At 40.0% G+C, this 12,132-nt stretch overlaps 1 protein-coding gene across 3 annotated transcripts in view; it reads left to right on the top strand.

Annotated features, from left to right (window-relative positions):
- Positions 1–12,132, top strand: part of si:ch211-1e14.1 (UPF0606 protein KIAA1549) — a 260,115-nt gene that overhangs the window by 158,749 nt on the left and 89,234 nt on the right. For all 3 annotated transcript variants that reach the window (XM_043708964.1, XM_043708966.1, XM_043708965.1), the window contains one exon: positions 9,980–10,166. In XM_043708964.1, coding sequence (XP_043564899.1) covers positions 9,980–10,166 — 187 coding nt within the window. The remainder of the gene's footprint in view (positions 1–9,979; positions 10,167–12,132) is intronic.

Raw genomic sequence — 12,132 nt, forward strand, 5'->3', positions numbered from 1 at the left:
GGACTACCTTACGCTGAAAGACTGGAGCGACTGGGCTTGTGTACCCTTGAGTTTAGAAGACTGAGAGGGGATCTGGTTGAGACATATAAGATGATCAAAGGATTGGACACTCTGGCGGCAGGCAACATGTTTCCGCTGCGGGGTGAGTGCCGAAACAGAGGACACAGCTTAAAAATACGGGGTAGACCATTTAGGACAGAGATGAGGAGAAACTTCTTCACCCAGAGAGTGGTGGCTGTGTGGAATGCTCTGCCCCAGAGGGCAGTGGAGGCCCAGTCTCTGGATTCATTTAAGAAAGAGTTGGGTAGAGCTCTCAAGGATAGTGGAATCAAGGGTTATGGAGATAAGGCAGGAACAGGATACTGATTAAGGATGATCAGCCATGATCATATTGAATGGTGGTGCAGGCTCGAAGGGCAGAATGGCCTACTCCTGCACCTATTGTCTATTGTTCGACTTTTACTGTTTTTTTTAAGGGGGTTGTTTGCTTATTGGGACTGTAGTGTATATTTGGAATAGCGTAATTAGTTTGGATAGAGTTCTGTAAGGATTCTTTGTTCTTCATGCTTCATTGTGTAATTTTGTGAATAATCTTTTGTTTGTTATAAAACCTGGTAGTCAACCTAGCTAACTTACTCAGGGTAATTTTCACTGTACACTTAACCGAAACAAGTTACAAAGTTATGGTCTGGGTTCCCTGTTTAAGAATGTTTTGAGTGGCCTGGCGAAGTCCATAATAGATTGGGGGCTCTTTGTGGGATTTTATCAATGAGTGGTAGGTGCTAGTGTCTTTATTTCAGGTGTTGGTTTGTTTGGTTAGACAAAGATTGGGGTAGTAATGGCTCTTTCAGTCGCCAAAAGCTTTCTGGAAGTAGATGCCATGACTTCAAAAATTTTGCAAAAGGAGAATAAGACCAAATTGCAGGAATTAGCAGACCAGCTGGGGTTGGACCTGCCTGCTTCTGTGAGGAAGGGAGAGATAATTACAGCAGTAGCTCAGCATTTAAGCCATCAGAATCTATAGAGATGCAAGAATTCAATTGCAAATGAAGCAGCTTGAGTTAGAGGCGAGAGATAAGGAAAGGGCAGCAGAAATGAAACAGTTTGACTTACGATTAAAAACAGAAGAGAGGGAAAAGAAGACAGCAGCAGAGGAGAGGGAAAAGGAGAGAGCTTTTGAACTTCAGAAACTGACATTTAAAACAGAAAGAGCTTAAAAGGCTAGAGATGAAGGCTGAAGGTAGGCTTAGTGAAGAAGAGAGTGGTAGTCAGAAGCCTAGTGAGAAACTGTTTTAAGTATATTCAAGCATTGCCTTAATTTAATGAGAAGAATGTGGAAGCTTTTTTTTAATTTCATTTGAAAAGGTGACTAAACAAATGCAGTGACCACTGGCATTGAGAGTTTTATTGATCCAAACAAAACTTGTAGGTAGGGCTAATGAGGCATTCATATCACTATCAGAAGAGGTATCTGGCGAGTATGAGGAGGTGAAAAAAGCCATTTTAAGTGCATATGAGCTTGTACCAGAAGTCTATAGACAACGTTTCAGGAATCTGTGTAGGGACCCAGGTCAAACCTACATTGAGTTCGAAAGGATCAAACAGAGTAATTTTGATAGATGGATAAGAGCTTTAAAAATCGAGCAAATGTTTGCCCCTAGAGAGATATTTATTTTGGAGGTATTCAAAAATTCACTTCCTGAAATAGTGCAAACTCGTGGAAGAGCAGAGATTAAAACGGCAAGGTTAGCAGCTGAAGTGGCTGATGATTATGAGGTGTTCCATAAAACTCGGTTTGGCTTCCAGAATCAATTTCGGTCTGTAAGGGACAGAAAATGGAGCAAAGTGAAATCCTCACGTGGAAAGGGAAAGGTAGATCTCAGTGAAGATCATCAGGATAACTTACCAGAGGGTGAGAAAGAAACCCTTGAAGAGCAAAAAGAAGTTTAAAAGCTCCGGTGTTTTCATTGTAATAAAGTGGGCCACACAAAATCACGGTGTTGGTGGGCGAGGAGAAAGCCAGATGTAGGAAAATCAGATAAGTGTGGGAGTTTTGTTGGACTAGTAACAAAAAGCACAAGGGAAGTTAGACAACTGCCTCAGTGTACAAGATGATCAGAGGTTGATTAAGGAGGAAATGCCAGATCTGCTTAAAAAATATACATTCAAGGGTAAAGTTTATTCACGTAGGCCAGGAGTAGCAGGTAAAGAGGTTACAATATTAAGGGACACAGGATCCTCTCAGTCTGTAATGCTGAAGGATAAGGAGATATGTACTCCTGAGGGACTATCATCAGAAAAAAGTACTGGTAATTCATGGTGGGACAAAAAGTGCTCAATTATGTAAATTGAGGCTAGAGAGTCCAGAGAAGAGTGGAGAAATTGTGGTAGGAGTACTGGACAAACTCTCAGGTCCGGGAATACAATTTGTCCTTGCAAATTATAGAGCTGATTCATACTGCCTCTAATTGAAAAGCCAACAGGATACAAGCAACTGAAGAAATGAAGGATGTTTATCCAGGAATTTTCCCTGATTGTGTGATCAGAAGATCACAGAGGCACAAGTTGAAGCAGGGGAGATGAAAAGGCACAGATAAGGAAGCTGGCATAGCTCTTTCAGGGACCTTTTTTGATCGGTTAAACAGGACAGGGCAGGAGCATCTAGGTAAACATAAAAATATCTTTAGCTCTGGAGAAAGTGAGGACTGCAGATGCTGGAGATCAGAGCTGAAAAATGTGTTGCTGGAAAAGCGCAGCAGGTCAGGCAGCATCCAAGGAGCAGGAGAATCGACGTTTTGGGCATAAGCCCTTCTTCAGGAATGAGGAGGGTGTGCCAAGCAGGCTAAGATAAAAGGTAGGGAGGAGGGACTTGGGGGAGGGGTGTTGGGAATGCGATAGGTGGAGGGAGATTAAGGTGAGGGTGATAGGCCGGAGACCACCTCTCTGGCCTATCACCCTCACCTTAACCTCCTTCCACCTATCGCATTCCCAACGGCCCTCCCCCAAGTCCCTCCTCCCTACCTTTTATCTTAGCCTGCTTGGCATACCCTCCTCATTCCTGAAGAAGGGCTTATGCCCGAAACGTCGATTCTCCTGCTCCTTGGATGCTGCCTGACCTGCTATCTTTAGCTCTGCTATGCTTATTGAGTTACAGCAGAAAGATAAGAAGTTGTAACAATTGTATCAAAAGGCATATGCAGAGAAGGAAAGTGAATGTATTCCTGTCTGTTATTACTTAACAAATGATGTCTTAATGAGGAAATGGAGACCATTGCACATTCAAGCAGATGAAAAATGGGCAGAGATTCATAAAATTGTTTTGCCAGTAGGGTATAGAAAGGAGGTGCTGTGAGTGGCACATGAGCTACCACTTGGAGGTCATTTAGGGGTGAGGATAACACAGGCTAAAATACAAAGACATTTTTGCCGGTCTGTGCTACAGAAGGATGTAGTTGAATTTTGCAGATATATCGTACATGTCAGCTGATTGGAAAACCACAGGCAGTAATAAAACTTGCACCTTTAATCCCCATTCCAGCATTTGAGGAACCTTTCACAAGACTTTTGATTGATTGCGTAGGTCCCCACCTCAAAGAAAAAGTGTGAATAAGTGTTTATTAACAATAATGGATGTGTTGACTTTATTTCCAGAGGTAATCCCGTTACACAGCATCACAGCTAAAAAAAAAAGGTGTAGAAGAATTACTTATATTTTTTTACTAGATGCGGACTACCAATAGAGATCCAGTCGGCTCAAGGATCAGACTTCACATCCAAACTATTCAAGGAAGTTATGGATAACTTGAGAATAAAGCAGTTCAAATCTATTGCGTACCATCCAGAATCGCAGCGAACACTAGAGAGATGGCATCAAACATTAAAGACCATGTTGAGGGCTTGTGGTCAGGATTATCCAGATGATTGGGATAAAGGAGTTCCGTTTGTACTTTTTGCGATCAGAGATACACCAAATGAATTGACCAAATTGAGTCCATTTGAATTAATTTTTGGGCATGAAGTAAGAGGACAGTTAAAATTGGTTATGGAGAAATTGATAAGTCAGAATTCAGAGATCACCCATTTGGACTATGTGTCAAATTTTAGAGAACCATTCAATAGAGCTAGAGAGTTGGCTAGACAGCATTTGAAAGTATCACAGCATACATGAAACAGGAAGCGGATAAGAAATCACAAATTGGCAATTCTGCAATTGGGGATAAGTTATTGGTGTTACTTCAGTAACAGGTGAGCCTTTTAAAAGCAAGGTTTAGTGGACCGTATCAAATCAAGAGGAAACTGAGTGAGGTGAATTACTTGATAAGGACTCCAGATGGGAAGAAATCGGAGTATGTCATGTGGATATGTTGAAAAGGTATTTTGACAAGGAAGAAAAGCAAGAGGAGAAGGTGTTAATGAGTACAGCACAGAAGGAAGAACCAAGTTCAGAGGATTCTGAATTGGACATACCTCAAGTCAAATTGAACAATGAGGAAGTTGTGAAAAATTGGAATAAATTATTGAGTTAACTTCCACAAGAAAATAGAAATGACCTGAAAGAGTTACTACTAGCATATGGGGAGATATGCGGAAGTTAACTAGAAAGTGCTCACCTAATTGTGCATGATGTAGAGATAGGAGATGCTGTTCCAATTAAGCACCATCCTTATAGGCATAACCCTCTGAAGTTGGCACAGGTTCAGAAGTAGATAGAGCGTATGCTCCAAGATGGCATAATCGAAGTGAGTTACAGTGACTGGAGCTCACTGATAGTCATGGTTCCACAGCCAGATGGTACCCAACAGTTATGTGTGAACTATCACAAAGTCAATGCCGTTACAAAGACTGATTCATATCCATTTCCACTTTGGAGGACTTTGTCGAAAAAGTGGGACAAGCAACTTACATTTCTAAGTTGGACTTGCTCAGAGTCAGAGAGAGAGCAAAGGCAATTTTGGCATTAGTAATGCCAAATGAAGTATATCAGTTCAAAGTTATGCCATTTGGTATGAAAATGGCTCCAGCCACATTTCAGAGTCATAGAGATGTAGCATGAAAACAGACCCTTCGGTCCAACACATCCATGCCGACCAGCTATCCCAACTAATTTGCCAATATTTGGCCCATATCCCTCTAAAACCTTCCTATTCATATACCCAACCAGATGCCTTTTAAATTATGCAATTGTACCAGCCTCCACCACTTCCTCTGGTAGCTCATTCCATACACGCACCACCCTCTGTGTGAAAAAGTTGCCCCTTAGATCCCTTTTATATCTTTTCCCTCTCACCCTAAACCTATGCCCTTTAGTTCTGGGCTCCCCCATCCCAGGGAAAAGACTTTGTCTATTTATCCAATCCATGCCCCTCAAGTTTTATAAACCTCTATGAAGTCATTCCTCAACCTTCAGCACTCCAGGGAAAACAGCCCGAGTCTATTCAGCCTCTCCCTATAGCTCAAATCCTCCAACCCTGGCAACCCTTGTAAATCTTTTCTAAACCTTTTCAAGTTTCACAACATTTTTCTGATAGGAAGGAAACCAGAATTGCACGCAATATTCTAAAAGTGGCTTAACCAACGTCCTGTACAGCTGCAAAGTGACCTTCCAACTCTTATACTCAATGCTCTGAACAATAAAAGAAAGCACACCAAACGCTTTCTTCACTACCCTATCTACCTGCAGCTCTAATTTCAGGAAACTGTAAACCTGCACTCCAAGGTCTCTTTGTTCAGCAACACTCCCTAGGACCTTACCATTAAGTGTATAAATCCTGCTAAGATTTGCTTTCCCAAAATGCAGCATCTCTCATTTATCCAAATTAAACTCCATCTGCCACTCAGCTCATTTGCCCATCTGATCAAGAACCAGTTGTAATCTGAGGTAACCTCCTGCGCTGTCCACTACACCTCCAATTTTGGTGTCATCTGCAAACTTACTAACTATACCTCCTATGTTCATATCCAAATCATTTATATAAATGGTGAAAAGTAGTAGACCCAGCTCCAACCCTTGTGGCACTCCATTGGTCACAGATCTCCAGTCTGAAAAACAACCCTCCACCACCATCCTCTAACTTCTATCTTCAAGCCAGTTCTGTATCCAAATGGCTAGTTCTCCCTATATTCCATGAGATCTAACCAGTCTCCCATGGGGAACCTTGTCGAACGTCTTATTGAAGTCCATATTGATCATGTTCACCACTCTACCCTCATCAATCCTCTTTCTTACTTTTTCAAAAAACCCAATCAAGTGTGTGAGACATGATTTCCTACGCACAAAGCCACATTGCCTATCCCTAATTAGTCCTTGCTAGTCCAAATATGTGTAAATCCTGTCCCTCCGGATTCCCTCCAACAACTTGCCCACCACGGATGTCAGGCTCACTGGTCTACAGTTCCCTGGCTTGTGCTTGCCACCTTTCTTAAATAATGGTACCATGTTAGCCAACCTCCAGTCTCTGACACCTCATCTGTGACTATCAATATACAAATATCTTAGCCAGGGGCTCAGCAATCACTTTCCTCGCTTTCTGCAGAATTCTAGGGTACACCTGATCACGTCCAGGGTATTTATTCACCTTTATGCGTTTCAAGACATCCAGCACTTCCTCCTCTGTAGAATGGACGTTTTTCAAGATGTCACCATCTATTTCCTCACATTCCATAGGAGGCTGACTAATCAGGTCATTGCCGGGTTACGCAATTGTGTTGTTTACATTGATGACCTGGTGGTTTTTAGTCACTCATGGAAGGAACATTTACAGCATTTATCAGACTTATTCGATCGACTTTGAATGCAGTCTTAGTGATAAACTTTGCTAAATGGAGCCCAAGTCACCTACCTGGGCCATGTTTTAAACATGGACAAATGGCCCTGCAGGATGCAAAAAAGAAAGTATTTGGGGAATTTGCCACACCGTCGATAAAAAATAGCTGTACTACAGTTCCTGGGATTGAGTGGATTTTACCGAAATCCACTCACTGAATTATTAAAAAAGGGCAAGAAGTTTCAATGCACAGCAGATTGTCAAAAGGCATTTGATAGCCTAAAAACTGTGTTAACTACCGCCCTCGTATGAGCCACACTGGATTACATGAAGCCTCTCAAGGTGGCTATCAATCCCAGCGATGCGGGTGTTGGTGCTCCAACAGGAGGATGACGAGGGAACAGAAAGACCCATCGGATATTATTTTCAGGAAGTTGAACATTCATCAACAAAAATATTCAACCTGGGAGAAAGAGACTTGGTGTTGGCATTACAACATTTCAGTGTTTATATTACCAACAATGCATCTGAGATAATCATATACACTGATCGTAACCCATTGATATTTGTGCAAAACATTAAGGACAAAAATGCCCGACTGTTTAGCTGGACCTTGTTGTTGCATCCATTCAATTTGACAATTGTGCATTTGGCAGGTTGCGAAAACATGATTGCCGAGGCGTTATCAAGACTTGAATGAAATAAGGAGGCGCTTGGTGGCGGATGTGCCACCACCTGAATTTGCATGTGGTTATGCATGTTTGCATATTTATAGTTAGTATAGTGTATATGTGTGTTTAGACTATGAACCCGATTTTTGAAGGGTTTTAAAAATGAAGTGATCTTTTGATATTGATGTCTCATTTTGTTAAAGGAGGGAGGTGTCACAAAGCTGGTCTCTATTTTCTAAAAGTTATTCCTTTTCTCAAGGATACATGTCCTTGATTTGTTTCAGAGAGGTCATAAAACATTCCCGGCTCTGAGGTGACTAGTTTGGTACAGAGATGAGAAAGGATTTTGAGAAGCCTTTTGTTTATATGTAAACAGATGAGACTTCAGGCCAAAGTGGTCATTTTTTAGAAATAGCCTGTATAATGAAAGGGGAGTGGTCACCCCTCTAGCTGATTTAGTTCAGTTACAACTAGTTAGGAGTTCAGCTATGTGGAAACAGGTTGCAAAACTCTCTCTCTTCTTCTGCCTTTCTAACTTCAACCTGTAAGCATCTGTTCCATTTTTATTACTTTTAAGGGGGTTTGTTTGTGTATATTTGGAACGGCATAATTAAGTCTAGTTTGGATAGACTGAGTTCTGTAGGGGTTCTTTATTCTATTCTTTGTGTTTCATTGTGTAATTTTGTGAATAAATTTTTGTCTGTTTTAAAACCGGGTAGTCAACCTCGCTAACTTACTCAGGGTAATCTTCACTGTACACTTACTGAAACAAATTGCAAAGTTGTGGTCTGGGTTGCCTGTATAAGAATGTTTTGAGTGATCTGGCCTTGTCCATAACAATTGTAATGTTGCATGAAAGCTTTAGAGGTGCTTCACTGGAAGAGTAACTGTCTCCTATCTGGCACTGCATACTTGGTGCTAGTATTTGTTGAGAGCAACTGTTGCATAGCCTTACTATGTGCCTTTCCACAGATCTGTTATCATCATTTAAGCCACATCACCTATTGTTATGTAGAACATTTATCTACAAGACATTTGTATGTGGGAATAGTGATTTTATGTGCTAATTAGGAAACTATCTGTTCTTGAATTGCATCTCAAGGATACTAACTATAAATGTGCTGGTGTATTGTTTGCTATTCTCTGTTGAATAGCACTAGTGCTCAGCTGCAATTTCCTATTAATTTTAAATGGAAGTTATTTAATTATGGTACAGTACCTTTGATGCCATCAGGTATTCATTGTGTTCCATTATCAACCAGTCTGACATCTTGATAAGACAAGTAAACTTGACTACATCAGCCCAATTGACACTCCAATGTGTCAGTACTGCAATGCTAAAGATGGTTTTCTCTGAATGAGATGTTAAATTGAGACCCCATTTTAGTGTTTACATAAATTGGTAGCCGGGCAAAGATCTCAGGCCGGTGTTGGAAGAGCTTCTTGGAATTTTCCTGGCATCTGACCAACATATTTTCTTCATCTAATGTTACCAAAATGTGATTGATTGCTCAATAGTTCAGTAGTGCCTTTCTGTTACTGATTTAAGTGCTGACATCTCCTACAGAGCTTATTTCCGAATCACAGTCATCACCATCAACATAAATCCAACACCCGTCCAAGTATGAGTAAATTACAGAGGACAAGATATAAGGAAGAACTGTGAATGCGGGACATCCAAAACAAACAAAAACATAAATTGCGAGAGAAACTCAGCAGGTCTGGCAGTATTTTTGGAGAGGAAACAGAATGAACATTTTTAGTTTTGTGACTATTATTTCAGAACTCAGTTATAAGTGCAACTGCTGAGTAATGATAGTGCTTGCCTTGGTCATGTTAAAAGGTTAGGCTGATTTCAGGCAATGTATTTTACCTTAACTCACCTGCTTATACCTCATTTTAAACAGTGATTACATTAGTGATAAGATAAAAGATCCACTGTTAGTAATTAGGATAGCCAGTTAGGAAATAAGATTTCCCTTTTTAATAAATGGATTTGTTACTTTCTACCTTTAGTTACATCCTTTTTACATATAGTGGCATACATGCCCATAGTTAACGATGGGGATTTCTGTTGCATGTGAAGCACTTGGAACTGCATAACAACATAAGTATAATCACATTTCTCCATCTGTGTGAATGACCTTTAGACAGTTAATTTCTGAGTTGATGCCTGTATTCATATGACATGAATAATGACCTACTTCATTTGAGCAGAAGAGGAATGGGATCCCAAAGTCATTCCGTACTTTCAGAAGAGGAGAGGAGAAAGTCAAGTAGCTGAGGGGCATTAATGAAGTTCAAATAGGATTAAAATCTCAATTTTAAGCAACCTATTTGGATTAATTAATGTTTGATGTAATTTGAATCATAAAACAGCACAGAATAGTAAGAGGAAGATAGATACCCAGTAAGAAGTAGGATGAATAAAGAAGCTGTGGAACACTGTTCATCCAGGTAAGATTTAGAATTTCCTGGCAGTGTTGTAGCACTCCGATATTCATTTGAAATCCTGTTAATTTTCTCTCTTTTCATGTCACTCAGATTATAAATGTTACCCACGCAGCAGAGAATTTTGGAGGATTGCGGCAAGGTCCTGTAAATATAACCTTTGCTATCAACAGTAGAAGAGGCTTCCTGAATGGCTCAGATGTGAGCGACTTGCTGAGGATACTGAACCTGGTGGAGTTTAGTTTTTATCTGGGATTTCCTGTCCTAAAGACTGCTGAGCGTAAGTTATTTTATTTGTGTAAAGTTGTGACATTAATACTCAAATTTCTCAAATGGTTTAAATGATTAAGCTAGATCAGGCACCTGATTTATTTAGGCAAAAGTGAGGACTGCAGATGCTGGAAACCAGAGTTTAGATCAGAGTGCTGCTGGAAAAGCACAGCAGGTCAGGCAGCTTTTCTAGCAGCAGTGAAACTTTAGACTAATCTTTTTCTGGGTAAACAGAAGAAGCTGTTACATTTGATGTATTTGGGAATGTGTGGAAGTCAAATTGATTTGGGGAATCTTGATACGGAATGGGAGTACTTGGCACTGCCCCTTTTGGCGCCGATCATTTGGCCCCGCCATTTTGGTTCTAAATGTTTTGGCGCTTATTACTTTGGCGCTGAGCTGTTTTGGTGCCCATTCAGAATCAAAAAAGGTCTTGTAGAGCCTGTAAGTAATTCATTTTTAGTGCATTGTAAGAAATAAATCTAATTCTTTTTTATTCATTATTTTTAACCTATTCATTATAAAAACATATTTCTACATTTTGCTACCTTTATCAAACACATATTAGATAACCATCATGTGAAAGTTTTGGTTTGTCTCTCTTGCTTAGAATGTTTTCAGCCATTTCTGGTATGGGCTCTACAAGAAAATAGAAAGAAAATTGTATTACAGCTTTCCAATGTGAAGACAGAAGGGCTTAAGTATCATCAAGGCAGGAGATGACTATTAACAATTGTTAAATGAGAAAATGATTACAAAACAAGATTTGAATCTACAGCGGGTCATTGCTAGTTGAGAAAATTACATCGGGTCGTTAGTCATCCTCTCTTTAACCAAACAAGACTTTTTTTTATTATGAATTGACGCCAAAGTAATGAGCGCCAAAACAGTTTAGAGCCAAAATGGCAGAGCCAAATGATCGGCGCCAAAACGTACCCGACCCATTCTGATATGTGCCTGTGTTTAAGCAGGTTTTAATTTTTTCTCTTTACTTTCAACAAGATGAAAGTGTGAGTGCTTGCAGTTGGTGCACTTTTACCAGTGCTGCAACTGTTGTATTTTTTATTAGAAGACCAGCTTGATCCAGGGAAACACTCTCAATTTCAGGGGATAATCTGATTGGTGCAACTCTGGGTTCTTAGCAGAAGTCATAAGCAAGACTGAAGCATAGACATCACTGTGTGGGAGAGTGGAATGAAAGAATAGAGCCTCAAGGGGTCCATGCATATATGTTCCTCTTGTGATGTTCTGTAAATGATTCCCCCATCTTTACATTTATATCTTAATGCACGCATTATCTGGTCATATCATTTCCTAGGGTTTAATAGAAATGTTTTTTCTTATTTTGAATTGACTTTTATTGCTTTTCATTGGATGATGGAAGAATAAACACTCCATTGCAGTACAGGTCATTAAGTTTATTAACAGTAAAACGTAAACACAGAGACATTAGCATAGTAGATCTTATGTGATCATAGAACTTTTCAGTTCCTTCATATCCAGTGTAAAAATATGATGGGACACAACGCTAGTCTTCAATCAACATTGAGCCAGTCATTGTCTCAAACTTTTACAAGAGTTATTCATCGATCTTCCACTGAAACTTGGGCAGTTTGTCTCCATCTCAGCAAACCCATTACAAGTGATTGACTCAGAAGTAATCTTTTGTATATAGACTGAGATCTGTGGTCTGTATTTCCCTTATGGAATTCAGGGATGTTAAAGCCCAATGTAGTTGCTGCCAAATGACTTTCAAAGGGTATAAATGTCCTCTCCCTAAACAAACCTTTCTTAAGTTCTCCATTCCTGTTTGTTTCATTCAAAATTAGATACAGATAAAGGAAATTAAATAAGGGAATTTCACATGTAATGAGAACTGTCGCTCAGTCAGAGAGAGAGATGGCTAGTCTCCAGTTAACAGTTGACACTGTTCCAGTTGCAGTGTAATGATAACTGCAGGAAGTTGTCAGAAAGTA

The sequence above is a fragment of the Chiloscyllium plagiosum genome, chromosome 19 (assembly GCF_004010195.1).
Source record: "Chiloscyllium plagiosum isolate BGI_BamShark_2017 chromosome 19, ASM401019v2, whole genome shotgun sequence".
In the NCBI taxonomy this organism is placed as follows: Eukaryota; Metazoa; Chordata; class Chondrichthyes; order Orectolobiformes; family Hemiscylliidae; genus Chiloscyllium; species Chiloscyllium plagiosum.